General features: G+C 35.5%; 9 protein-coding genes across 9 annotated transcripts; 3 read left to right on the plus strand and 6 right to left on the minus strand.

Annotated features, from left to right (window-relative positions):
- Positions 1-620: 620 nt before the first annotated feature.
- On the plus strand, positions 621-1,838 carry EAE98_004148 (uncharacterized protein; the record flags this gene model as incomplete). The annotated part of the gene is made up of 4 exons (XM_038951768.1): positions 621-709; positions 795-1,145; positions 1,203-1,394; positions 1,454-1,838. 4 exons carry the CDS (start codon positions 621-623, stop codon positions 1,836-1,838), a joined length of 1,017 nt encoding a protein of 338 aa, XP_038812241.1.
- Positions 1,839-3,184: 1,346 nt separating this feature from the next.
- EAE98_004149 (uncharacterized protein) lies at positions 3,185-5,057 on the minus strand (the record flags this gene model as incomplete). The annotated part of the gene is made up of 2 exons (XM_038951769.1): positions 3,185-3,802; positions 3,984-5,057. The coding sequence occupies 2 exons, from the start codon at positions 5,055-5,057 to the stop codon at positions 3,185-3,187; spliced, it is 1,692 nt and encodes a 563-aa protein (XP_038812242.1).
- A 2,052-nt stretch (positions 5,058-7,109) lies between these two features.
- EAE98_004150 (uncharacterized protein) lies at positions 7,110-8,675 on the minus strand (the record flags this gene model as incomplete). The annotated part of the gene is made up of 2 exons (XM_038951770.1): positions 7,110-8,391; positions 8,452-8,675. 2 exons carry the CDS (start codon positions 8,673-8,675, stop codon positions 7,110-7,112), a joined length of 1,506 nt encoding a protein of 501 aa, XP_038812243.1.
- Positions 8,676-9,061: 386 nt separating this feature from the next.
- On the minus strand, positions 9,062-10,674 carry EAE98_004151 (uncharacterized protein; the record flags this gene model as incomplete). Its single annotated transcript, XM_038951771.1, has 8 exons — positions 9,062-9,435; positions 9,503-9,544; positions 9,625-9,677; positions 9,747-9,814; positions 9,878-10,201; positions 10,262-10,359; positions 10,409-10,445; positions 10,525-10,674. 8 exons carry the CDS (start codon positions 10,672-10,674, stop codon positions 9,062-9,064), a joined length of 1,146 nt encoding a protein of 381 aa, XP_038812244.1.
- A 917-nt stretch (positions 10,675-11,591) lies between these two features.
- Positions 11,592-12,511, plus strand: EAE98_004152 (uncharacterized protein; the record flags this gene model as incomplete). Its single annotated transcript, XM_038951772.1, has 3 exons — positions 11,592-12,009; positions 12,068-12,319; positions 12,447-12,511. The coding sequence occupies 3 exons, from the start codon at positions 11,592-11,594 to the stop codon at positions 12,509-12,511; spliced, it is 735 nt and encodes a 244-aa protein (XP_038812245.1).
- Positions 12,512-12,957: 446 nt separating this feature from the next.
- Positions 12,958-13,405, minus strand: EAE98_004153 (uncharacterized protein; the record flags this gene model as incomplete). The annotated part of the gene is made up of 4 exons (XM_038951773.1): positions 12,958-12,972; positions 13,032-13,046; positions 13,172-13,244; positions 13,302-13,405. The coding sequence occupies 4 exons, from the start codon at positions 13,403-13,405 to the stop codon at positions 12,958-12,960; spliced, it is 207 nt and encodes a 68-aa protein (XP_038812246.1).
- A 348-nt stretch (positions 13,406-13,753) lies between these two features.
- Positions 13,754-15,398, plus strand: EAE98_004154 (uncharacterized protein). Its single transcript, XM_038951774.1, has 4 exons — positions 13,754-14,357; positions 14,455-14,690; positions 14,769-14,901; positions 15,002-15,398. The coding sequence occupies exons 1-4, from the start codon at positions 14,111-14,113 to the stop codon at positions 15,274-15,276; spliced, it is 891 nt and encodes a 296-aa protein (XP_038812247.1). The 5' UTR covers positions 13,754-14,110; the 3' UTR covers positions 15,277-15,398.
- Positions 15,399-18,384: 2,986 nt separating this feature from the next.
- On the minus strand, positions 18,385-20,028 carry EAE98_004155 (uncharacterized protein; the record flags this gene model as incomplete). The annotated part of the gene is made up of 5 exons (XM_038951775.1): positions 18,385-18,662; positions 18,741-18,843; positions 19,121-19,173; positions 19,245-19,539; positions 20,014-20,028. The coding sequence occupies 5 exons, from the start codon at positions 20,026-20,028 to the stop codon at positions 18,385-18,387; spliced, it is 744 nt and encodes a 247-aa protein (XP_038812248.1).
- A 4,509-nt stretch (positions 20,029-24,537) lies between these two features.
- EAE98_004156 (uncharacterized protein) lies at positions 24,538-25,704 on the minus strand (the record flags this gene model as incomplete). The annotated part of the gene is made up of 2 exons (XM_038951776.1): positions 24,538-25,371; positions 25,420-25,704. 2 exons carry the CDS (start codon positions 25,702-25,704, stop codon positions 24,538-24,540), a joined length of 1,119 nt encoding a protein of 372 aa, XP_038812249.1.
- Positions 25,705-26,565: the final 861 nt, after the last annotated feature.

Consider the following 26,565-nt stretch of genomic DNA (forward strand, 5'->3'; position numbering starts at 1 on the left):
TGTATGTATTATTGAGGTTTTCTGGCTTTAAGTGGGAGGCGTCAATTATTATCTGGGCTGTACCTCTGACTAAGTCGTGGAGATAGAACCCTTCTATAACAATCAACTCATCACATTAACCTTATTTGCTCCGATTGGTGTGGTCGTGTATGTGATTTGTGTGATTCGAAATTCACATGCTTTGAAATCTATTAATGTGCTTGACCCAGAATCCAGGTGGGGTAATTATCCGTACTTATTACAGGGGCTCTTCCGAGGAGACACCACTAAAAATATGTACGCTAAAACTTTAAATCGTCATCACCTCATACCTATCACCACATCACCACCAAACCCACCAAACCAAATCGAATGAAGATCATTGTCGTCGTTAATAGAGCTTTGCATACATGGACAACGATGTTTGGTCGAAGATTATGTAATTCTGCATGTGATTCCGACGCTTATGGTGGGGTTTAGCCTTGGAATGGAGTTAGGTGACGAAAACGGAGACATGGGACGAACGAGGGGATACGTATAAAGAGAGCAGAGGTGCCCACCTTAAGGGTCTCTTACCTTCTCGATCGAAAAACTGTTCACTTCGAAGAAAATACAGATAACATCACATACAAATATCCAAAATGCCTCGACTTCCAACTCGTAAATTGGGCAGATATGGCCCTGAAGTAGTCGCCCAAGGCTTCGGAACCATGGGCTTAAGTGCTTTCTAGTGAGTCCCACGGACCCTTCTTCATACAGTGGCTTCACGCAGTATAGTGTCTTCATTTGGATGAACCTATCTAACTCTCCATCAGTGGCAGCACCGAATCCGATGAAGAACGCTTCAAGGTCCTCGATCGCGCTTACGAACTTGGACAGACCAACTGGGACACCGCAGACATGTATGCCGACTCCGAAGATCTACTTGGAAAATGGTTCAAACGCACAGGAAAGCGGGATCAGATATTCTTAGCCTCCAAGTTTGCCTTCAAAACAAATGAAGATGGAACTCGTACTTGTGATACCAGTCCGGAATACGTTAAGGCTGCGTGTGCGAAGAGTTTACAAAGACTCGGTGTTCAAACCATCGATCTATACTACTGCCATAGAGTAGATAGAAAGACTCCCATCGAAAAGACAGTAGAGGCTATGGCTGAGTTGAAGAGGTAAGCCGCAACCACCAAAATACGTTGTTGTATTCGTGCTGATAATTGTGCCAATAGAGAGGGAAAGATCAGATATCTAGGGCTCTCTGAAGTCAGTCCAAAGACCATTCGCCGTGCAGAGAAAGTACACCATATCGACGCCGTGCAAGTAGAATATTCTCCATTTTCTTTGGATATTGAACAGAACGAAGTCTTGAAGACTTGTCGCCAGCTTGGCATTGCCATCGTTGCCTATTCACCTCTTGGCCGGTATGACCTCAATCAAAGCAGTCCTCATAATTACATTTAACATGCTAACCTATCACTAGTGGTTTTCTTACAGGCCAAATTAAATCCAGAGCTGACTTTGAACCTAACGATTTCCGTCTCAGCGCCCCTCGTTTCTCCCAAGAGAATTTCCCAAAGAATCTCGTGCTCGTGAAGGAGCTGGCAAAGATCGCATCTGAGAAAGGTGTTACACCAGGACAACTCTCATTAGCATGGTTAGCTGCCCAAGGTGATGACATTATTTCGATTCCGGGTACAAAGAAAATCAAGTATTTGGAAGAAAATATGGAGGCTTTGCATGTGCAACTTAGCAGACAAGAGGAGAGAGAGATTAGGACAGCTATTGAGAAGGTCCAGATTGGTGGTGCGAGATATCCAGAATCCATGAATGGCTTCTTGTTCGGTGATACCCCTGAGTTGCGATAGTCTGATACTTAGTACCAGCAGTCGTCTTTCAGTCACTTTAGGTTGAAATTACTAGATTTTCCCAAGTTCTTGGCATCAGAATTTTACGTGACTCCTGGGTTCAATAGAATAGTGATGTTCAAGTTGACAGCATATCAGGTATCATTTCATTGTAAGTACGAAACACTCTCCCCAATGATTGGTCCTATGATATCCATATCATATAAATCAGAGCTTTTACCATGACTGTTGGCTACATGATTCGAACAACGTTCTAAAATGACGCACATTGCATCAAATATTCGCCCCAAATGCACAATCCATACTAGTATGTCGAAGATTATCTGCCCTCTTTCTTGATCATGGAATCTGGAAAGACGTGGCTCCCAACGCGTTCGTGTCCATGACGGGAGAGCCCTGATGAATTGTCGTCTGATGCGTGGCATCATTTGTGTGGAGGTATTTGTGGGGAATCTCGAGCTCTTGCATTAGTCGCACGTCTGAAAATCCTTAGCAGGAAACGGCACGACCAGACCAATCTAAAAGTCTGGGAAACGGTTCCAGCCTCATCTTATACTTTGTTAGGTGAGTCATGTCGCTCGTGTGTTGGGAGTTGCAGTAGCTTTGTGGTGTTTTGCTTTGGTTTTGTGGGTCGAGAGGGGTTGGTGGGGTTCATTCAGTCTGTGAGATTTTCAAAGGGGGTGGGAATAGTGAGTGAAAGGTGAGGCTTACTATCGAACAGAAGATCAAATGAGACTGAAGGGAAATAATGAGGACAGACGGGAAGGGTCGTCTATGGAAACTGATGATTTCAGAAGTTGATATCACGTGGGTTCATCAGGTGTGTCCAATCACGTTGCCTTCCAGATTTAAAATCGGTCTGACTGTTAGCGTAACGTGCACAAAGCTTCAATTCAATCATAATGCACGAGATTCTCAGAAGGATGAAATAAGATTATTCGACTTTTATACAGTGGATCGCTCAGTTCCTATCATCGTCTCTCGTCCATAGTAACCTGTCTAGACGCCAACCATAACATCTCCATAATATTTCCCGTCAAAAAAAATAGAACCTCAATTTGTTTGCCAATTGTCATTATATCAAATATCCAGGATTTTGCTGATTCAAACTCCAAAGAGTGAATTGAACATCGCCGCTCTACCCATCTACCCGATCCTTTTAATAACTCGTTAATTTCTACCCGCTAATCTGACTTGCATCAAGAAAGCTGAATCTCTCCCCTCAACACCATGTGTGTGCGTATAAGTATTGTATGTTTGCGAAAGTTGTTCTCTGGGTTCCACAAGTGTGAACAAGTGAAAGGCAAAAGAACTTCATATATCCAAGAATTTGAGTCACGAGTACCTCAATAGAACTCGTGACCCTCGGCCTCAACGTCAGTGAAATCACCCAATGGGCTTTCCCGTGCGACGTTCGGGCCTTGCTGCATGACAGCTTCATCTTGACGAGCTTGGCTTTCAGCCAATTGAATGGCATTGAATTGTGCCATCTCCTCGTCTCGAAGGTTTCTAAGGCGTTGCGGAGCAGCCGCAACGCTTCTCTCGACACTGGATTCCCAAGGTTCGGGTACCAGTTTCAAGACCTCCATCACTTTCCGGTATCCAGCCTCGTCCAAGCGGACCATGTGGGCAAGCTTGGCGTACCGGCTGCAAGCTTGCAGTTGCTTGATGGGGACGGCGTAGATGTGATGAACACGCATGTACGACCGTCTCTGCATGCTACCCCGCGAGAGATACAACAAGGTTTTGCCGCGCTGATTCAACTCAGCATGGTGCTGCGACTCTTGGTTCTGCTCGTGCTTCTGCACTGCGTCAAGCTTGTCACCCTTCTGCTGGGGTGTTCGTATTGGAATCCAAGACAATGGCATCGTCTCTTGAAAATACCATTGTTTTGAAGGGTCTGGTCCAAGTGTACGCAGCTTGTTGACGTACTGGTCCAAAGTTAGACCACCGAGAGTTGTCATCTAATTGGATCAGCTGTTAGTAACATACTTATTAAAACATTTGGGCATGGTGATTTAGAAGTTCTGCAAATGCAGATAGAACAATGGAAGGACAGGAGCAAATGGTATAGTCTATCTGATTTTTACAGACGAGAATTGGAACGAGGGGTCAAGATGAGAAAGAAAATTAGTGAAGACTTACCAGTGCAACGTCAAGTATGACGTCACCAACAATGTTGGAACCACGACGCTGGTTAATCCTCAGGATCATTACCGGGTGATTATGGCCATCCTTTTCTTTCACCTTGTCGTTACACTCATGGTTCTGGACACATACAATTGGTTCATGTCCTTCTTGGTAGTTTGACAGCCATACAATGCACCCAGGCATTAGATGCTCGGCATGCAGAGGGTACGTCTTAGGTACCATGGCTGGCTTTCGTTGGATGGCAATATCGTCATTTTCAGGAGTGGCAATGCCACTGCTGTCAGATTTGCCTGCTGGTGTTGATCGTGGTAACGGAGAGCCTTTGACTCTCCATTGTGGTTTCCCTAGAACTTGGGAATGTGTCAAGCCCTGACCTGGTCTATCACTGACCTGGGCAGTCGACGGATACTGGCTAGAGTTTGGCGTTCTAGTACCTCCATACGAATGCGATGCAACTGGTGTGGTCACATGCAAAGGACTGTTGTATTGGGGTATTGCTTGTTGTCTAGCAGTACCTGATACAGATGTTCGGAAACCATTATTAAACGGCCTATACCCTTGTGACGCGCTATGAACCTGCGGCACGGGATTGCTGTAATTTGTATACTCTTGCGCAGCTGGATTAAGTATACGGCCTGGATTGTGGCTGCTCACCTTTGGCATAGGAGCAAACGGATTCAGAGGGCTGCTCACTCCCACAAATGCGTTGTGTTGGGTAGTGTTCGTGCCTTGGTGTTCTCGCACATGATTCGGATGAGTGCCGTTATATTTTTGCAAGCGGAAAGGCATAGATGGATGGTCATATCCATGTTGTAGAGACGCCGGCATATCTCTGTTGTGAGAATAGTTACCAAAACAGTCACCATTTCGATATGGGCTGTGGACAGGGGTGAGCATTTGGTCAACTCTGGGAGCTGGAGGAACAACCGCGTCTTGAGTTCTTTGCGTGCTGTCGTCCGTGATTCCATTCTGAAGCTGTGGATTTGGAGAGTATGGCATCATCGGTAGTGAGTTCTCCCCATAATTCTCCGCCCAATGACTGGGAGGTTTGTTCTCTTGGTCAGCCATCTTGATCAGTTTGAGAATCTAAGTGGTTGGCAAGCGATCGAGATTTGGTTTGATAGAGAAAGAAAATGTTCTTTTGAGGTTGGAAGTAACAAGAGAGCTTCCAAGATCTTTGCAATTCTGACATTGATGGAAGAAGATGATTTGAAAATGGTTGTTGGCAAGTCGGAGAAGTCGATGACTTTTAAGATGAGAAAATGTTTAGCATCCTCGAAAGGACTCTACTGTAGTGAATGAACATCGTCAAATCGCTACAGTGCGTAGCTGCTGTACAAACGAGATTGAGTGAATATTTATTGTTGTCGTTTTTTTGGTGAATTAGCGAACCCTTCACTTTTGATTTACCTCTAGATTTTTGGTTCTTAGAAAGGTCTGAGGAAGTCCCATTTTTAGACAAGGAGTTTAGGCTATTGGTCAAAGAGGTCGTTGTTTGCTATATATAAGGACTATAAAGATAAGTGTGCCTCCTGCTACTTCTTTATCGGCAGGAAGGCTTGTTGGCTTGCTTAGATCTTTCAAGCAATCTTTCAAGCAAATCAGGGCGTGCCCATGGTTCCTAGAAGTTTGTCTTTCAATTGATACATTCACTGGATCTACTTTCCAATCTACAGTTTCACTGCAGCTCATGAAATTGCTTATGCATCTTAGACTATCTTCGTCTATTGCCCCAGTCAAATTCTGTGGAGTCATTTCGCAAAAGAAGCCCTAGTCTATCAGAGGTGATCAATTTAAGTGAATGAAAATGTCAGAATTTCATACTTAGATTGACTAAGCGAGGCGTTCACTTGTAAAAGATCAATAGCCGAGAAAGATTTTTTCAATACACAGATCTTCCCCCACCACAAACCGCTATTGGAAATTTTAGCGAACGATGACAAGTGAATTTCCCGCAAAGAATGCTATGCTTGCCGTAAAGAGACTATCAATGCACCTACTTTGCAGGTAAACTGAAATTGAAGGGAATTTATATAGTTTTCGACAGTGGATTGCTTGAAAGTCATCTGCCAATTCAAGCTGAGCAGCTGGTCATCATCCAGCAAACCTTTAAAATACATACACAAGATTGAGACTACTGATATATACAGCTGGACCATTTGCCACGTACGATGCGGATTGTATAAACTTCAGTGTTCTGAACTTTGACGCTTTGTTGTCCTGATTTTTGGTAAGATGCTTTACTGAAATATCGGAAAGTCTATAGATTTTGATCTATCTGCCCAATCGCGTCAGTGGCTTGGAATTATTTGAGACAGAGAATTTACATAGAAGCAAGCGGCTTAGAGAATCGGGTTTATACGAATTAAATGCAGTCGTTTTCACAATTGTTCCCCCTAGATTCTTTTCGCTGTAGAAGGTTCAGCCTCGAACTTGAACGAATGGGCCACGTTCTAGAAACGGCAGCGATGACGTGAGCGCGCTATCAAATACACCGAGAGATATCCATTCCTTCGAAATTTGACTGGTAATATAGCTGTGTACTCTACAAACTATGCAGCCTTGTTTAGCCTGACTCTGAGTAGGTATTGAAAGTGAAAGAAGCCCTCAATGGTGACCTTGAGTTTATCTCAGCTCAATCATCTACTAAATCACTTATGACCGAGAAGCTTTACACCTTCTGATGTTTCAGGCTCACTTTTAAGCTTTACTGGAAGCATGTGAATGTTTTCCTATGTAAATTCCACGATCATCCTCAGTTTAAAGCTATATAAAGTGAGAATCAGGTTTGACTACTGTGCAGCAAGCATTCACGTATATCTCAACACAGCCAAGTGCGCCTTGGTAAAATAGATTCTTGTATCGCCTGACATTGGTACATAAAAGCATTTCAAAAAGTACTAGATTAATAAAGGCTCAGTCAAGAACTAGAAAATGTTTCTCCCAGACCAAATACTGATCTTTGACGGCTGATGATGCTTATCCACAAGCATGAACCCCACCCCCTTCCCCCATCCCCCATGGCGAGGTTTGCCCTTGTATTATCTTCCTCTTTTGAGGAACAATTCTAGGTACGCCTGCCACTACCTTATTCCAGACTTTGATTGCTAAGCTCGGGTCTCACATCCAGTCTTCAAGTCGCGATTTGCTCCGAATACGTTCTCCGTACCTAAGCAAAATGAATGGCAGAGGAGCAAACGATAAAGCAATAAAAGCCAGAACAGAGTTCCCCCAACCTAAACCTAGGGATCGATATAGCGGTGGTCCAGCCAGCGGTAAAATGGTGGACATTATATTGCGAGACATAGTCATTGCAGACATGGCTGAACCGCGAAAAATTCCTGATATATCGACCAAATACACTGTAGTAGGGACTACTGTAGTGTAGGTCGCAAAGCCACATAGAGCAGTTCCAAATACGGGAACTATGTAGTGTACGTGAAAATAAGCCGTCCATCCGTATGTGATTAAACCTATTGGGGCAATTACGAATCCCAGGGTCATCGGAGGAAGGCGCCATTCTGGTTTGATCTCGCCGCCATGGAGGACTTTCATTTTTTTTGTATACCAATCTAGCACCGCAGAACAAAGAATTGCGCCTAATGCCATACCTATGGCTAGCCCAAGAAATGCGAGTCCCGCTTCACCCTCTGAGAACCCATAATTTGTCTGAAACACTTCTGTGATTGTTGATGCTAACAGATATACATACGAAGAGAGTAAACACATGGAGAAAATCAACAATGCAAAGATAGGAGCGACCAATATCTTGATTGGTCTCACGAGTGCGTTCACGATTGAACTTATCTTCGAGCCCTGCTCATCATATCGAGAATGAATTGATGGGTCATTGAACTCCTTGCGCATCTTTGCTGCTTTGCGCCTAAGAATTGTTGCATCGTAGCTCTCACGGTAGATCAGAAAGAACAGAATGCTTAATGTTCCAGAAGTGATACCAGCTAGACCAAAGGTCCATCTCCAACCCTCTGTCTGAGCTATATAACCCCCGAATATAGGTCCAATCGCAGGACCTATCAGGGGCATCAGGGAAAGTAAAGACTGAGCACCTCCTCTCTCTTCAACATTAAACACATCTCCCACAATAGTTGGATTGAGAGCTGTCGTGGCCGTACTGACTCCACCGAGACATCGAAAAACAATAACCATAGCAACATTCTTGCTTTGGGTTTCCGCTATTATACAGAGGAGAAACAAGAGGTTTGCCAAGTTATAGACTGGTCTGCGTCCGTACATCTCACTCAGAGGGCCCATAAATAGACAGCCAACAGCAGCTCCTAGGTTCCATATTGTTAGGATCAGGGTAGCGTTAAGTACACTGGCAGAACGAAATTCTTCCAGGATTTGTGGTATGGCAGGAGCGCAAATAAGCACAGTGAGATTTCTAGATTAACTTGTTAGTAAAACTAAATGGTTGAATGAAGTTCCAGGTGGAGCAATTTACGTTGTCATAGAAAGTGCACTTATTATAAGCATTAGACTCCATTTATAAGCTTTCGACCAATTTCTTGGGTTTGAAGCATCGTGGGGTCCTTCATAGTCGACAGTAGCTTCGACGATGCTAGAAAGTAGTGTGGTTTCAGGGGCAGGCACTTCTGGTACGATTGCAGTGGTAGTACCAACCCTTGCGTCATTCAGATGTTCGGCCTTCTCATTTTCTTCCTTCATGATGCAGAACCGAGCTAAAAGAAATTGGTCTTTCAAATTGTTAGATAGGAGCAGAATGGGATCTTATCTGCAATTATTTATTGGTGACAAGACTCAAGTGCCGGCTGCCACCATGTAGCCCCACATCGTTCTGTATGTCTGCGGCACAAAGAAGAGTGAGCAAGGGGGTAAGCACCAATCATCAAGTTAGTCTTCATCAGGAAGAATACAAATTACTGTATTCAGAGCCTTGCACATAATGTCCTTGTCTTTGGACAAATCTAAGATTGCCAAATTCTTATAGTTCATTTTCTCTATCACGAATCTACCTAGGAAGAGGACGGCCCATACTTCTCAACATCCAACGAATTTCTAGACTATGGTTCGTTTAAAAGTTCGCTATTATTTTACACAATATGATTCCGCTGCTCTACAACTTTATCAACCCAAATGACGTCTTCTCCAGAACTTTTTCCATGATGAATCTTTGGTACATCACCCATGGCATATGTCTCGATCTCGGCGAAATCAGCAGATTCTGGCACTAGAGCTTTTCGGGAAGCTGAGGATGGATCTTCAGCTTTGAGCTGGGAGTTGTCATTCCCTTGGCTTATTTTGTAATGTTCAGATGATGAATGAAGACTAGCAATACTTCGAAGACTGTCAATCATTGAACGAAATGCAGGTAGCCCAGCCAAGGAGTTCAGAGAGGGCAAGCAACATGCCACAAGTGCAAGACCCGACTCTAACATCGACCAGAATAGAGAACGCGTTGTCAGTACTACATTTACATATACGTATTAGTTGTCCCGATTCCCGAAAAAAAGTTAGGTTTCTTGGGGACCCACAATCATTATCTGCATTAGGATCCTTAATCTTGCCCGATGCAACTGCAAAGCTCTATGTTAGTGTGACTATTTGACAGAGGTTTGCATAACCAAGCACTTAAGATATTGAATCATAGACTTACTGCCAGTGATGTTGACGAACAAAGCCAGCCGAACAATGGATGCGACGAGAGCTCTGTTGCGGTCATCAATCAATCATGCTTTCCTAGGAAGAAATCGAAACATGTTTCAAGGAATGGCTCACATAGACCCTAGCCCAAAGACTGCTAAGACCGCAACCTTTCTACCGGTTGACATTTGCAGTCTCAGGACCTAAACCGCCAGCACGTCAATATGTGATCTTCTTAGATTTGCAGGAAGGTTGGAGAGCCATACCATTGGAATAGGAAGACCCAGTATCATGACATCCGTCAAAAAGTCGGAAATAGCAAGCGCAAGATCGCTCTGAATGTCACTTGGGCAGTTGTGGTGAAGTGTGTTGATTGTGGTCCATCTAGTAGCAAACTTATTGCCGCAAGATAGAAGGAACCAAAAAAAGAATGCCAAGCACCATAATACAACAACCATCAGAATACAAGCAGATACTATTGAGAAATGGGATCGATGCCCAGTCAAAAATATTCTTCTGAAGAAAAATATGAAACTAAGCTTGGTAAAGCCCATGGACAAAATTTGCATGAGGAAGAAAGCCCATTCTAGCTTGTTCACCGTTAGTATTTTTAATGTTTTAAAAAAAAGGTCAGGACATCGATTTCAAACCTTTTCCACAGTTGTAAAGCTAAAGCTTTGTTCGTCATTAGAGTGTTCAAGATCTGTGGGTGGCGGAGTAGGGTATGCGAGAACTTTCTTTTCAACACCTGAATCTTGGTTAACACCGAAGATGAGATACTTGATGTCAAAACATACCAATGATTAAAACCAATGAGCAACCAATCACCATTAACTAAAGTTTTGCATTGATAAGTACCACTTTTGGGGACGGCAAACAGTAGTGAGAGGAGTTGAATGAGGGACGAACTAACAAGAGCCGGAATAGTCAACCAGTCATCTAAGCCCAACCTAGTCTTTTGCAGATATCGCGTCAAGATTCGCAAAAACACGAATACAATACACAAGACTAGAAATGTAGCACCCGCTGCAAGTACATAGCCCGGATCTTGGTCATGAGCCATAGCCAACCAAATGCACAAGTTTTGGTATGATAAAAATTGTGGAAGAAGTTGGAAAGTATTTTTCTAGTACAAAATGCGCGGATATAGCATACAAAATATCCCATCTGAGCCCCTAATGAAGGCATAATAAGCTTACGCCATAGCCCTGGAATACTCGAGTGTTTTTGGAACGATCATTAGACAATTTTCTACAGGATTCCCGATATAAATTTTGCTGACCATCCTGCAAAAGAGTATGGTAGTAATATCGATAAAGCTGGACATGAATTTTGAGTTGTGATGCAAATACATACCAGGGCTGAAGATATCATTCGATCCGGGCATTGGTCAGCCCGTTCAATCCCACAGGGGTCAAATGAGGCGTAAATTGTCGCTTAATTTGAACGAATCAACACAGTTCAATAAGGTTACTATCTATGATTTTGATAAGTATCTCGCAACTAAAGATGGAAGGTAGTAATACTTTTGCCTCGGATGGAAAGTTATATGAGAGCATGTGCAAGAAGTTAACAGTGTGTTCCATAAAGATGATTGTCGTACGATTTCTCTACATTGTGCAACAGTGATATCTCCAGTATTGCAAATGGATTGGCCAGCTGTGTGTGCTGTCTCTTGATAGATAAGACAGGCACATGGATTTTGATACTAAGTGTAGGTCCTGAGTGACAATAACCTTGATAAATTGGCTTCTTTTTGGCGTGCATAGAACCAATTTATTGCGGGGGCGGCACGGGCCAAAAAATACATGACCTCGATGACCTAGGGCTGACCGGAAAACAAAGCCTATGAACCCGTTGCACTAATAGATACGAACAGATGCACCTCAGGAATACTTTTCTCTTAGCTGTGAGAAATGTCCACCTCTTTTTTTTATTGCCCTTCGATTCTTTCTTTTAATTGAGTCTTAACAATAGATCATGTCAGATTACACATTGAGGAGACTCCAAACGAGGGAGCAGCTCGACGCGGTAGTTGAAGTTATCTTCAAAGCTCAATATTCTCCATACATGCCATCAAGCTCGATCTTTTTCCCCGTAGCCGGCTACTCACTAGAAGAACGATCTGCAGGGGTTGCTGCATCCAAAGAACGATTGTGGAAAGAGCATCTGGCCGCGAATCCTGCGACCAATCACTGGATAATTGTCGAAGAAAAAGAAAGCTTGAAAATTGTCGGTGGCTGCTTATGGAAATGGCATGATGGAAATCAATTTCCAGATGGTATTCCGACGCCTAGTGTATACTGGTGGCCAGAGGGAGAGGCGAGGGAGTTTTGCGAAGAGATGATAAGGCAGTCCATGACGCCAAGGAGCTTATGGATGCATGATAGAAATGCTGGTGAGTTGTCATACCACCTTATAATCTTGAGGTTTACTCTTAACAGCCTGTTATCTAGGACTATACATGATGGTCGTACACCCAGATCACAGGTCTCGTGGTGTTGGTGGACTGATGATGGAATGGGCCAATACTAGAATCGACGAAATGGGGATAGAAGGTTTCATTGAAGCTAATGAGCTCGGTAGGCATTTGTACGAGAAGTGGGGATATCGAGTTGTGATGAAACTTGATCTGTTCATTCCTTCCAACAAGTCGGATTTGTGGAACAAGCTTGCTCATGACCTCAAAATGCCTCCATGGTATGCAAGTAAGTTTGAATAATCGGCTTATCGATCCAACCCCCCCCCCCCCCCCCCCATTCCCCCCCCCCAGCCCCCCCTTCGTCAAGAGAGTTCTATTTGAAATGTCAAACTTCTAACAACCCTACCTTTCAGTGTGGAGACCGCTTAATGGCATCGTGCAGGAAGGTGAACGGACTCGCCCATGGCAGCCCTTGTGAGATGTTCGCAGAAGTTTTCATATTCGATGCTTGGGAAGAACTATCGGTCCTGCGGCCGTTTTAGAGCCAATTAATCATGTAAATCGACTTCAGTATATATCAATCAATGCTGAATGTGGCTGAACAGACTTTCATCTTCACTGGTTTCTACAGCTTGCCGTACGATACTTCCCTTGAATACACCGCAAATAATTTCCTGCCCTGTCTGGATAATGGAAAAGTTGTGTGGAAAAATGATTGTTTGGAACATCAGTCTCATGATTCTAGAGTCTCACGACATCAAACGATACAGAGTATCATTGCTAAGGTTCTTAATATTGGCAATACTGTTGACTTGGCATAGACCATATGAATCTCAAAAGATCAACTCAAAACAAATCTTAAACGACCAAATACCTGATCCCTCAGCAGCAAACCCCCAAATTCCACTGTCAGTATCCATATATCTACTCGAGAAAACACTTCAGATGCATCAGCTGTGGAAAGAAATTTGATGTATATTCCTCATGACAATTCTTACCTTCCTCGTGAAGAACTATCAAGGACGTTTCTCATTCAATATCTCCAAGCACTTCATCTGTGATGATGCCAATTTTCAATGTATTTTCTCGTATCATATCTTTAGTTTTGATCGCCAAACAGGAGGTACCAATGACAAACATAACAGCAACGAACTGAAGAGTTTGTGAAAGGCGCATGGTGTAGTGTTGGAATTGCTAGATCAGTGTGGTCGCTAGGAACGTAAGCATTTTCAACTATGAGGTATCCTACATAAATAAAAAAAGCTTACTTTGATTTTATGGATGGTATTATGCAAAGAATGCCAGTTCGTTGATACCAACGGCTCAAGAATTTGTTTCGAAGAGATCTGACCTGGAGCTTGTTATAGGGCATCTCGATTTACCTTATTACTACGGAAATAATATTAGAGGAACATAGCCTCGGCACCTCCTCTGCGCAGAGATAAGCTTTCTTTGGTCCTTCATGCATACCTTATCCGAGAAGGAAGGTTGCATTGCATGTAAAGGCTGTGTATCAATGTAGCATTGCCCACGTACATGTTCATGGTCAGTTGGCCAAATATTGAACAGCCAACTGCAGCTTTTCACCACACTTTTGAGAGATGCAGCGGGATCACTCAAACTACATTGGGTCTGTTCTTATCTTTCTCCACTACTAGTAATGTATCTTGCTTGAAGAATGTCAGCGCCATAGGAGCTAACCAGTCAGGGTTTTTGATAGACGAATTGCTGTCCGAAAAATGAGAGACATTGAAGCGCCGGGTACGATCAACCCATCCAGGAGTTCAGATTTCGATAAAATCTAGAATATTGAAATGGTTTAGTAATTGAAGAGTCCCAATATTCTAGTCCGGAGGATTGAACAGCCGGTATCTAAAATTGAAATCAATGGTTCCAACCAACATCATTACCTGAGAAACTGCTGCAGGTTTTCGAATACCTCCTTCCCGAGATTTCCGAGAAATATGCTCGCACCGTTAGATTGAGGATACTTGATTCTTCTGAAGTTGAACGATGAAGTCAAAAGCTCTAGACATCTTTTTACTGGGAAGTGAATCCTACAGTCATTATATCAATCATGGAAGATATGGAGTCAAAAATTCATCTATTGCAAGCCAATCAGGATACAGAAGAAAACACCACATCTAGCTTTCTGATGGGAAAACAAGTAGTCAGTACGATTGAACCACAAATTGGTTCCATGACAAAGTTTCTGGTGTTCATCATCTTGTGTCTACTATCAAGCAACACGTTCCTTCTACTTCATCATACAAAGCTTGAGGACACAAAATCTTCAGAAAATGACTTAGCTGTCTCTAGATACGGTACGTTCTTGATTCATAATTCAACTAGCTGAATGCTATCACACGAAAAGCATACATTACAAAATTTATCATTGTGTTCATACTGATCAAATGAAAGCACGTCTTAAATACGACACTCCTCTCATATACTACAATCACACAGATTATATGAGCAAAAATGACACCCTCCAAGATGAGATGTGGGACGGTATTGATACAAGCCCACTGGTCGTGGCGCTTGACGACGAATGGGCAACTGAGCACCAACTGCCGCTTTCAGTATTTCGGTTTCCATGGGATCCTGAAGCAAAAGGAATCTACTTTTTGAAAGCTTTCCATGGGTTACATTGCCTGGTAAGAAATTTTTGATGCAGTCCAGAGGATTGGAAAAACTACTTGTCATATCGCTCTGCTTATCAAAAATTCTTTCAGAAAGTACTGCGCAGAGCTTTCATCGATTATGAGCGGGGTGGTGAGGTTGGAAGTTCTGCCGGTCATGTCCACCACTGTCTGGACGCACTCCGTCAAGATATGATGTGCAATGCCGACGATACCCCAATGCCTAGTGAGTGATGTGAAGTTCCTATCTACCAGCTTTAGATGTTATCGCAGGGGATCGTTATACAAGTGCTATCGGAAAATCTCGACTAATAAATCATCTTCAGTGAACGATTTCCCGAACAAAATTGGGCACGAACAAGTTCGCATGTGTAGAAACTTTAATCAACTGATCCAATGGACAAAAGAACCAGAGAGACACGCCTGTTACCACCGATGGAGTGATTATAAAGGGAGAGTGAAAAACAGAATGGAGATGTTTGCGTTTTGTGAAGAAGAATCGCAGTACTACGGAAAGATGCAACAATACTTTGAAAAGTTTGGCCATAAACCCCCCTTTGGGGATGGCGACAAGGACTTTCCTACTTGGGACTCGCGTTAATTCAACACTGTAGTGAGTGAACCATTTGGGAGAGAAATATCGCTGTCAAGTCTATCATATCAGCAAGCTTCAAATCCAGTATTTGTTCTATAAATGACAATCCAAAATTATCTTAACCGATATCCCTGCTACGTGCACGACCCTACTATATGCATGTCAAGGTACAGGTAAAGACTTATATTGTACCATAAAGGTAGAAAAGCTATGGAAGGGTAAAGCCCTCTTATAGAAAGTAGGGCACGCTAATAGTGTATACCTAAGGCATGAAGGCAATATAGTTGGTGCTGTGATAGTACCCTTTCTTTAGGGCTTGCTTATCCCAAGCAAGCTAAAATACAATCCGGTTAACTTTGCTAACTTTCGGTAAAGTTGTAATAAGGAACTAATCTATAAGGTTAGTTTATTATTATATTTAAATTAAATAAATAGTGAATTTGATTAAATAAGAATCTAAAATCTTTTAGAATAATATTAAAAAACTCTGATTTCTGTTATAGAATTGAAATGAACTCTTTTAAAACCTATAATCAATTAATCTTCTTTTCTTAACCTACTCTATCCTTGTTTTGGAATTATATTTGGTATAGGATTATTTAAAATAACAAACCTTTTGAATCCTACCCATACAGACGGATTTGATTTATCTGGATTCACTAAATAAAATGTAATAATTGTTTCCTCTTAGTCTTTGAAATTCTCGATTGATTATTACAACAGCGAATAATATTTCTATTTGATTTGATAATGAAATTCATTCTTATTATAATAATCAAACAATTTATTGAATTCTTATTATTTGATTTCTTTATTTATATTGTTATCTCTTTCCAAAACTCGACTTTGATTATAATAGAACTCTGTTTTATTAATTATAGCTTAATTGGTTAATTTAATTAAGCTATAAAACGGCCTGAATAGTAAATTATAGAATACTAAAAAGATCTTAAAAATAATGAATAATTAGAATAAACAAACACATTTATAAACTTTTAGAATCTTATAAAGCCCAACCTATTTATCATCACCCTTCTTCATAAGTCGGTTAGTCTTCATATTCTTAGTACTAACCCACACCATATCCCCCTCTTTATATAAAAAGGTATCAATATATATCTCATTCGTATAATCTTTATACTTCTAAATAGCTTAAACAACTAAGACTTTCAGCTTCGTTAAAATAATATCAAACTGATTTGCAATCTTGTTAGTTTTCAGAAATTCGTGTTTTCATTAATATAAAAGATTCAATAAAACAAATAAAAAGAGTTTAATTTTAAATCGTAGATAGAAACTATAATTAGCAAAAAATAGGAATACATTGGTAATTTCTGAAATAGTATTGTTGAATACAAACTTTACTAATAATAATCAATTATATCAATCATTCTAATAAAAGTTTATAAAAGCTTATAAATATTATTTTATTATAACATTGAATCTCTCTATTTAATTATCCGATTCAAAATAAAATGAGGAAGATTGTTTTAAAATAATTAATAAGCATTCAAAAAAATATATTTAAAATACTAATATAAATTGCAAGCTTCTATTAGATATAATATTATCGGATACATCGTATAAGCAATAGATTTTCTCAATAAAACAATTAGTAAATTCCTTTGCAGATAACTTTATTATTAATATAAAATAACACATCTTTATTAAACAATAAATGATAATAATTATATAATTATACTTACAATTATAATATTCATAGATTAACAATAATATAATATAATCAATAAAAATATTAAACCAAAATTGGAATGGAATTGATAAAAATTCAAGGAATTTGGAAACTACAAAACGAGAAGATTTTATATAAAAATACAATTAATAGGCTTATATATAAACTTCAATTTCTTTTATTATATTAGATTATTAGTATATACAAAAAACAAAATCAATAGTTTTGATACAATCTGAATATCCGGCAAATCTAATTGAATATATTTAATAAATAATTTGTATATAGAGTTTGATAGATAGGGGAATAAATAATTAATTCTAATAAAATATCCATTCGTTAATCAATCTATAATCTTGAAAAGCTATCCAAAGGTTTTTTTTGATTATTAATAGTTAATAATAAATAATAGGATTTTGAAGCATTTTGTATATACTAATAATTAATATAAATAAATTGTATACTTTATTAATAAAATTATTAATTAACTTTTTGATATCAGGAATAATAATATTCATAAAGGCTACAACAAGATTTATAATATTGTTTATTTATCTAATAAAATCCCTATATATAGTTATATCAAATATTTATTTTAAAAGTATTATTTATAAGCAATTTTTAATTTGATTATTATTGAAATTGATATATACAAAGTGGTTTTCTGTTTTTTAATTAAAAATATTAGAATAAATTGCTTTATAATCCGATTAATATATAATATAAAAGTTGAATTCTGAAAAGAATTCTGTTTATCTTGCTTGCCTCTAGTTTAACATTTTTATCGATATAAAATACTCCAAGTTTTTATAATTAGTAATAATTTTGAATAATTCCTGAATTTTATATAACTCAGGTTTCCATTTTTTTAAAGATTTAATAATTATTAGTAACTCCTTATTATAAATCTTATAATTATATTCAATTATACTATATTTTAATAAAAAATAAATAATTAATTATAATCGACTCTTATCATTATATTAAAAAATAATTTTTTTTATAATTTAATTAGAAATATCTATTTTAATAATTATATAATAATAGTAATCGAATATAATAAGAATTAAAACAAAAACAAATATTTATTTTAGATTATTAAAAATAATTTTATAATTAATAGTCTATTATTATATAGATTTCTTTTTTAATAAATAATTAAATAATTCTATAATCTTAGAAAAGTTATAAATAAAATGTTGATAGAAATTAGCAAATTCAAAAAAACATTAAAGATTTTTTAATTTTGTTAATAACTTCTAATCAAGAATTGTTTTGATTTTATTTGAATCCATTTCGATTTTATTAAATATAATAATTAATCCAAGATATTTAATTTATATAATTTCGAATTTGTATTTTTCAATATCAATTTATAAACCAATATCAATTAATCTTTATATAACCTTACAAACCTACTTTCAATAATCTGTAGTATTAATAAAATAAATCAAAATATTATTTAGGTATATAGTATAATTTCTATTCAAGAAATCGAAAAAAACATGATTAATATAATTTTGAAATAAAACAAAAGCATTACAAAAACTAAAAGATATTATTAAAGACTTGAAAAGGCTAAAGCGAATTATAAAAGCTATTTTCCATTTATATTCTTCTACAATCCTTAATTTATTAAATGTAATAATAATATTCAACTTGGTATAGATTTTTGTATAATATAAAGTATTAAAAATTTCTTTAATCAATAATAGAGAATATCAATTCTTGATAATAATATTATTCAATTTATAATAGTCTTGATAAATACAAATACCTTCACCAGGCTTTACAGCTAATAGAAATAAAACAGCCAATCTGAAATAAGATTTGTAGATAAATCCTTTATTCAAATTATCGTCAAGCCATTTATATATAATCTAGAATTCGGCTAGGGATATTGGATATTTTTTATTATATAGCAATTCTTTATTTGATATAAATTCGATTTTATAATCCTAGAAGTGTTTAGGGGGAAGCTTATTAGTAAGTGAGGGTAGAAACCTTATATATAAGTTATACAGTTAAAATAATAATCTACTTTGAATATCGATTATAGATAATATTAGACAATCAATCTTTTCTATAAATTTTTCAATATCGCTTTCTATAATACCACAATATAACTAAATAAAATCATCCACTAATATTTAATACAATTTGCAAACAATATCCAGCTCGTTTCAGATTAGTTTTGTAATATATATATTCTGATCTTTATAAAATTGAATAAAACCAGTAGTAATAAGATATTTAATATTGTTTAATTCTTGTTAAATACTATACTTTTTATTAGACTTTTCCAAAGATATTGAAACTAGTGGAGTATTCTTCGAGATAGATTCGGGTATTTCTGATTTGAGTATTTCTGAGGTTTCAATGATAGATTTGAGGATTATAGATTGGTTTTGGGATAGTGATGAGGTAGTTTCAAAGCTTTTGTTAATGATTCCTTTTACAAAAGCTGGTTTTGGAATAAGCTTTTGTGGGAGAGGTTCAGAGATGTCGAATATAACTTTGCTACTTTTTAATAAAGTTATTTTTTGATTATTTGTTATATTAGGAATAGAGGTTATCTTTGAAATAAGTTTTTATAAAGGAGGTTTAAGGGTATTTGATATAATTTTGCTATTTTTTAATAAAGTTATTTTTTAATCATTTTCTATATTGGGAATAGTAGTTGCTATAGTGTTAATGGGATAGTAATACTTTGAATAATATGTAAATGTAAATTTGAATATTATTATCAACTAATTGATAGTGGGATTGTGATGTTGGAGTTATAGGAAATTAAGGATTATAGGGTTTACAATTGATAAAATAGTAATATAGAATAGACCTATTTCTTTATAATTATTAATTTATATATCTAAAAGTATATATTAAGAAAGAATATCAAAAAGCTTGTTATCAGCTAGAAGTAGGTAATGAGTATGAGGGAAAGGGTATATAAATACTCAGAGCTTGGAGATGATTTTTTTATCAATAAAGCTATAATCTATAGTTTTACTATCTATAAAACTAATAAATAGGATAATTATATTAAATACAAGGGAGATTTCCATCGAGATTTTAAGAGATTTGCTATTTATTGATTTAAGATATAAAAGATTTCTAGATATAATAAATCTTTTAATTTATAAAAATAAATTTCCTATAAAAAACCTCAATTTACAATTATAAACCGAAATCAATTTTTTAATATATCTGGCTGAGAAATCGAATTATTATTCTTTTTCGAGTAAATAGAATTCTCGATATAATCTTTTAGATCAAATATTTGAATAAAACCAAAAAGAATCGAAAAGATGTAATGTAATAATATAATTGAAAAATAATTGGTAGATAAAAACAAACTCTAGTATGAAGGGGTAGTAGTGTTGTAATGAAATCCCGGATTTTTGTATTGATTGATTATAGGGAAACAATTAGTATAAGAAGTATATCTTGTATTAGTATTAATATTATATTTTATATTATTAACTCATTTCTCCTTATAATTACTTTTAATATAACCTAGCTTCTTACAATAAAGGCAAAGGCCGAATTCGATATATTACTTCCAAATATAATAAATTGAAAAATACTAGTTTAATTAAATAATATCCAATTATATAAAATCGCTAAAGAAATTAGATATAAAAGGAGATATAGTAATAGCCGACTTTTTATTGTAGAGTTTTGATTAATTATAATTAAAGTTAATATTTTGGTTTTTTTATTGATTATTGAGATAATTATAATTGAAATTGATATCTTAGTTTTTTTGTTGGTTATTGAGGTAAACTTTTTCCTTCAAATTATTATAAATATTTTATTATCAAATTATTTATGTTTTAATATTAATAATAGAAGATTTATTTAGGCGATTAATAAATATATTAATTGATTTTTATAAAATCTTAAGTTTAAGATTTATAACTTGTTATTTAATAGTTTTTTTATATCTAATAATAAATTGTTTAAATTCAATAATAAAATTACCAAACAAAATCTTCTTCATTTTACACTTATTATAATCTATAAAAGCTTTACAAAAAAAATCAAAAGTTTGATATTACTTATTCAATTTGTCTTAAATATTTATAATAATATATTATCTAGAAAACTAAAAATCAAAATCATATAGGTTATTAGTAATCACATCAAAATGTATTTGATTATTTATATAAACAAAACCAGAAAACAGATTGATAAGAAATATGATTTTCTGAAATTCCAATTTGTTCTTATAATCTACAATTAAACAACAATTAATAATACTACAAAATACAATATATTAGTTTTAATACTTCACAATATCCTATTCATTACTATTAAATTTCTCAAAAACAACAAGATATTTGCAGCAATACAAAACTTGTAAATTATTTTGAATAACGATTTTCAATATATTAATTATATCATTTAATTCATTAACTTTAATCTAAACATCAATAACTTAGGTTTGGAATATATTTATATATAATTCAATCAATTCGAATACAATCTAAACAATTACAAAATATACAGTACTTGAATTGTTAAATAAATCTGTAAACAAAGAGATATCGATTTCGACAAAATTGAGAATATAATTCAAAAACAAAAACTGAGAGGATAGATTAAATATAAATACCTAATCGATTATAATTACAACTAAAGTTCAGAACAACAACAACTAGAATAAACAGCAAAACAGTAATAAATCTAATCGACTCAATCAAATCGGAATTTCGATAGATTTGGAATAAAAATAAAACTAGAATAACTTCTAAAAAGATAATACAAACTATCAAAATACAAATAAAAACTTATATTATACTATAAAGATAAAAGAACTATAAAAGGATAAGGCCCTTTTATAAAAAGTAGGGCATACTAATAGTGTATGCCTGAGGCATGAAGGCAACGTAGTTGGCGCCGTGACAATGCACATTTTTTTCATCAAAATAAAATTCAATTTAAAATTCAAAAATCATTAAAATAAGATAGAATTTAGTTTAGGAATTCAATAATATTATTTATTTTGATTTTTTAAAATTTCAAATTATTAAAATAAAAACTGATTAAATAATAACATAAAAAGAATATATAATATTGATATATAAATTTTCAATAATAAATATATTAAAGTTTATCTATAAAGTTAAAAAACATTTTAATAGATTCTTTGATATTAATGCTTTTATAAAGAAAACAAAAAAATCAAAAAAGTAATAAGAATTGATTTTAATATAGATTATTAGATTTTCTAATTATTTTTATTATTTGAAGTTTTTTTAAAAATGAATTTTAAAATGAATTTAAATTTTATATTTAATATTAAAGTTTTGAATATTATAATCTTTTTGAAAGAAATGATATTGAATATTAAAATATATAAATTATAAACCAATCAAAAGAAAATTTTCAAATAAATCTTTTATTTTTAAAATTCTATTTTTAAAATCTTTTAAATCTTATTTTTATGATATATAATGAAATTCTAATAATAAAATTATTATTATAATATAAACAATTTCAAAATAAAGGTTTTTATAATTCAAAATATTATTAAATTAATTTTTAAAAAAAGAAAATCTTAATAAAAATCATTTTAATATTAATAAATCCTGAAAGTTCAAATATTGAAATTTCTTATTAAATCAAAAATCAATTAATATAACTTTCTTCTTTAATATTAAAACGAAATATATATATTTAAAGATTATAAAACCTAAAATTTCAATAATTATCAACAAAAGCTTATATTATTATTAATATTACATCAAATTAAATTCTTGATATTTATTTTCAAATCTTTATTTAAATATAATATTAGGAAATTATAGATTTTAATAGATTCATATAAGATTTTAAAATCTGTCATTATTATATAATTGAAAAGTAAAGTCAAATATTATAAATTCATTATTATATTAATAATTAATTCTTATAAATATTCTTTTGAAAAATTATTAGAATTTAATATTAATATAATTTCAGAATTTCAATAAAAAAGTTTAATTTTTTCAATTATTTCATATTATAATATAAAGAATCTTATAATTTCTTTAAATAAAACTTATATTTTCGATTCTATTAAAAAATATATTAATAAATAAGTAATTTCTTATATTAAAATTCAATATCTTATTTATTAGTTTTTTTATTATAATCTTTCACAATTTCAGATTTCTCATTCCTAAATATTATATTAATTTATTCAAATTATCTTAATTTTAAATTTCAAATGATTTCATTGCTTTTTTGATTTTTAATTCAATTTAATATTATATTTTATATAAATAATAAGAGCGTGTACATAGTAGGGCTGTGCACATAGTAGGGATATCGGTTATATAATCTAAAGTGTATCTCAGTCCCATCTCACGATTGCGAAAATCAACAATGCATACATGTACCTTTAATGTTAGAATAAGCCACTCAACATGCTCGTGTATATCACTTGATAAAACTCACGTAAAGGACCTTTCGCAATTAATTCTATATCATGCCACTGACGCAATCAGAAGGAGTGCTGTCCCTGTGGTGGCAGAATCCGTAGTTAACGAATAAATTATTTCATCAATTGTATTAAAAATTTCAATAATTAATATTATATTGAAAAAAAAGATCATACAGTATTAATGTGATTAACTTTTTTATATATATATAATTAGAAAATTTTATTTTAAGAGGATTTAGAAAAATTTTCGAAATTTATTGATTTTTCAAAATTTCTTGGATTTCGAAAGTTTTAGTCTAAAGCTATTTGCAAATAAAAAAGTTTATTTATATTGAATTCGATTACTAATCGAATTCAATATAAAACTATATATGTTAAAGTTGAGTGATATTCTTGTTTAAATAGTATATTCTGTATTATATAGTATAGTAGTAAAGCTCTTGATTAAAGAATAAATCGAAAGTGAAGTGAGTGATCTGAGTGATTTGTAAACAGACTCTTCTTTAGACTTTCGGCTAATACCTTCCACTTACCTTTTAGTTTCCCTATTTGTTTCCCTTTTTCTTTAGCTTTTATGCTTATTCCTTTTCTTTTTCTAGCTTTTATATTCGCTCCCTTTCTGTTTACTTTTTTTTAAGAATCTTTATTTTTTTTTCAATTTTTTAAATGTTAATAATAAATAATTCTTATTTTGAATTAGAAAGATTCGTAATTAATGAAATATATATTTCGTTAGGAATGAAAAAAGTTTGAATTGTGTAATATATATATTAAATATTTGTATAGGGATTTATACTGACATTTTTTTCGTACATAGGTATTAACTTTGCCACCACAGGGTGTAGGTTGATCAAGATTGCACCAGAAACTTGCATTTAGGTGCGAACGCTGCAATCTGTCAGGGTCACGTCCTCTTAATAAACGGATATCCCGGTAGATGAGTGGAGTAGTCAAATAATCAACTACCTCGTCTTCTATCATATGTCACAAGTGGGTGCTCACAGCGTCTTTCCAAATATATCGTACATTTAAAACCACAAGCAGAAATCCATGTACTCCTTTCAATGCTTATCAAACTCCACGGTTAAACCCACTCAAAATATGCGCCATCCATAAAAACCAATAAATGCCATAGAAACCCCCATCAAAAATCAACCGGAAAAACCTTTGCCGACCACAACATCTTGAAAGCTCCAAATACTGTCCCAAGACCTAAACACCCTACGCAGAATCTCAGAGCAACAGTTTTCCATCCATGATCGACAAACGGTCTGAAAGAATGATATCGAGCCGTCAATGGAGTAGGCGGCTGAATCGGATATGGAGTAAGCAGTTGCTGACTGTTGACCGTCCCATAACCAGCCACACGTGGAACATTGAGGAGACTCTTTGATTTAGGTATCTCATTCAAGGTAAACCTGACATTTCTTCGTTGGCCTAACGGGAGAAGAGGAGATGTTGGAGCAGTTTTAGCATGAGGGCAATCCGGTGCGGCAACTGGGAAGGGAGTAGTGGGGTATTTCTTCTTCTCCATATCTATTTCATTTTGAAGGGTAAATGATACCTCTGCTGTTTTTGATATTAGAGATGGAATTTGCCTATTTTGAGAAGCAAGTGCCTCGAGACGTGCTCGCGCAGTCTTGTAAAGCGAAGCGGTTTCTTCGTAGGGCTCGTTTCGAAGACCCATTTCCGCCATTAGGCTGTTATAGCTTGTGGCTGAGAGTCGAAGTTTATAAGCTCGATGATTTCGGAAGCCAAATGTGGAGAGGCTGTTGGAAGGCACCTTGAAAATGTGAGCAAGATCAATGTAGGATTGTTTCTTGAGCGCTCCCTTTTGCAGTCGAAGAAGCCATGAAGGTGTACTTTCGACGCAGCTATCCTGATCTATCGGACTAATAGGTAATGATTGCTGGAATTCAGAGTTGTGTGGACATTTCGACAGATAATTTTCCAAATTCAAATCATTGAAAGTGGTAATCTGCGAGTTGTCAGTACGTATTTATTAGGGGGATTAATTGTAACGTACGGTAGCAACGTAGCAAATTAGATCGCCGCGTATACTCGAGCCTTTTCTTTGTCTAATTTTGAGAACGACAACAGGATTATTGTATCCATCTTCTCCAAGTCCCTTTCCACAACAATTTCTTTTGCAGCATTTAATGCTCTTGTCGAAACCCTCTGAAGGTAACCAGACAATGCAACCAACACATAGATCACCCGATCGTACTTTTGGTCGAGGAAAATTCTCGTCACTTGGTGGAGGTGTAAGTGGTTTTGTAGACTTCAACTCAAGCGGGTTCGCGATGGCCATTGCAAGTGATAAGAAAAGAACGACGACGAAGAAATGTTGCGACTCACTGGTGTCCAGCTACCTTTTGGAATGTGGGCGGGATTGCAAAGAATGATATAGTTCTATGATTTGATGACAACCCGTTATTAGTAGGTGCACATTAAATCAAACAGTTTGTGAAAGTATAAGCACTTTTTATTTATTCAATGCCTGTTAATCGTTGGCAAACCCAACCAAGACACAAAGAATCCTTCCCCTAAGCCCCGTGTTTAGAGGAGCGATGAAATGTTTTACCCCGAGATCGCATGGACAGACCGAACCAACACAACATTTTTTGATCACGCACACAAAACAATTTTGCGGAAGTGAATCGATTGGTCGAATGACGCTTGTTAGGTTGGAGGGAATCGGCGCTTAGGGTCATCTCAGGTCATAGCAACGGCGAGGCTGAGATGTGGTCATAAATTTCTGACTGTAGAAATAAGGCTGGGTGCGAGGTCAGTAGACCTCAATGGCCAAAGAATGACGAGAGGCAAAACATTTTGATCAATGATGAGATATTATTTTCAACCCAAAACATGTTCGGAAGAAACTTCCTAGCTCTCTCAAATGGTGCCTGGCAATTTCGCTATTTTAGGCGACAAATTTTCTCCACAGGCCGGCCTTGAGGCTATCAAAAAGACATGAAACATCAGTAATATGGACGAAAGGAAGACTTGATAGTAAGTTTGGTCAGTACTATCAACAGTCTAGTAGGCTCGATTTTCAATTTCCATGTTAAAAGTAATAGAGTTCCCATTGCCGATCAGATAAATCAAATAAATCGATTGTTCAGTTCCAATTGTAAGTTACAATTAGTATTATTCATTTCGACACGTTCGA

Source organism: Botrytis deweyae (genome assembly GCF_014898535.1).
Source record: "Botrytis deweyae strain B1 chromosome Unknown BDEW_007, whole genome shotgun sequence".
NCBI lineage: Eukaryota > Fungi > Ascomycota > Leotiomycetes > Helotiales > Sclerotiniaceae > Botrytis > Botrytis deweyae.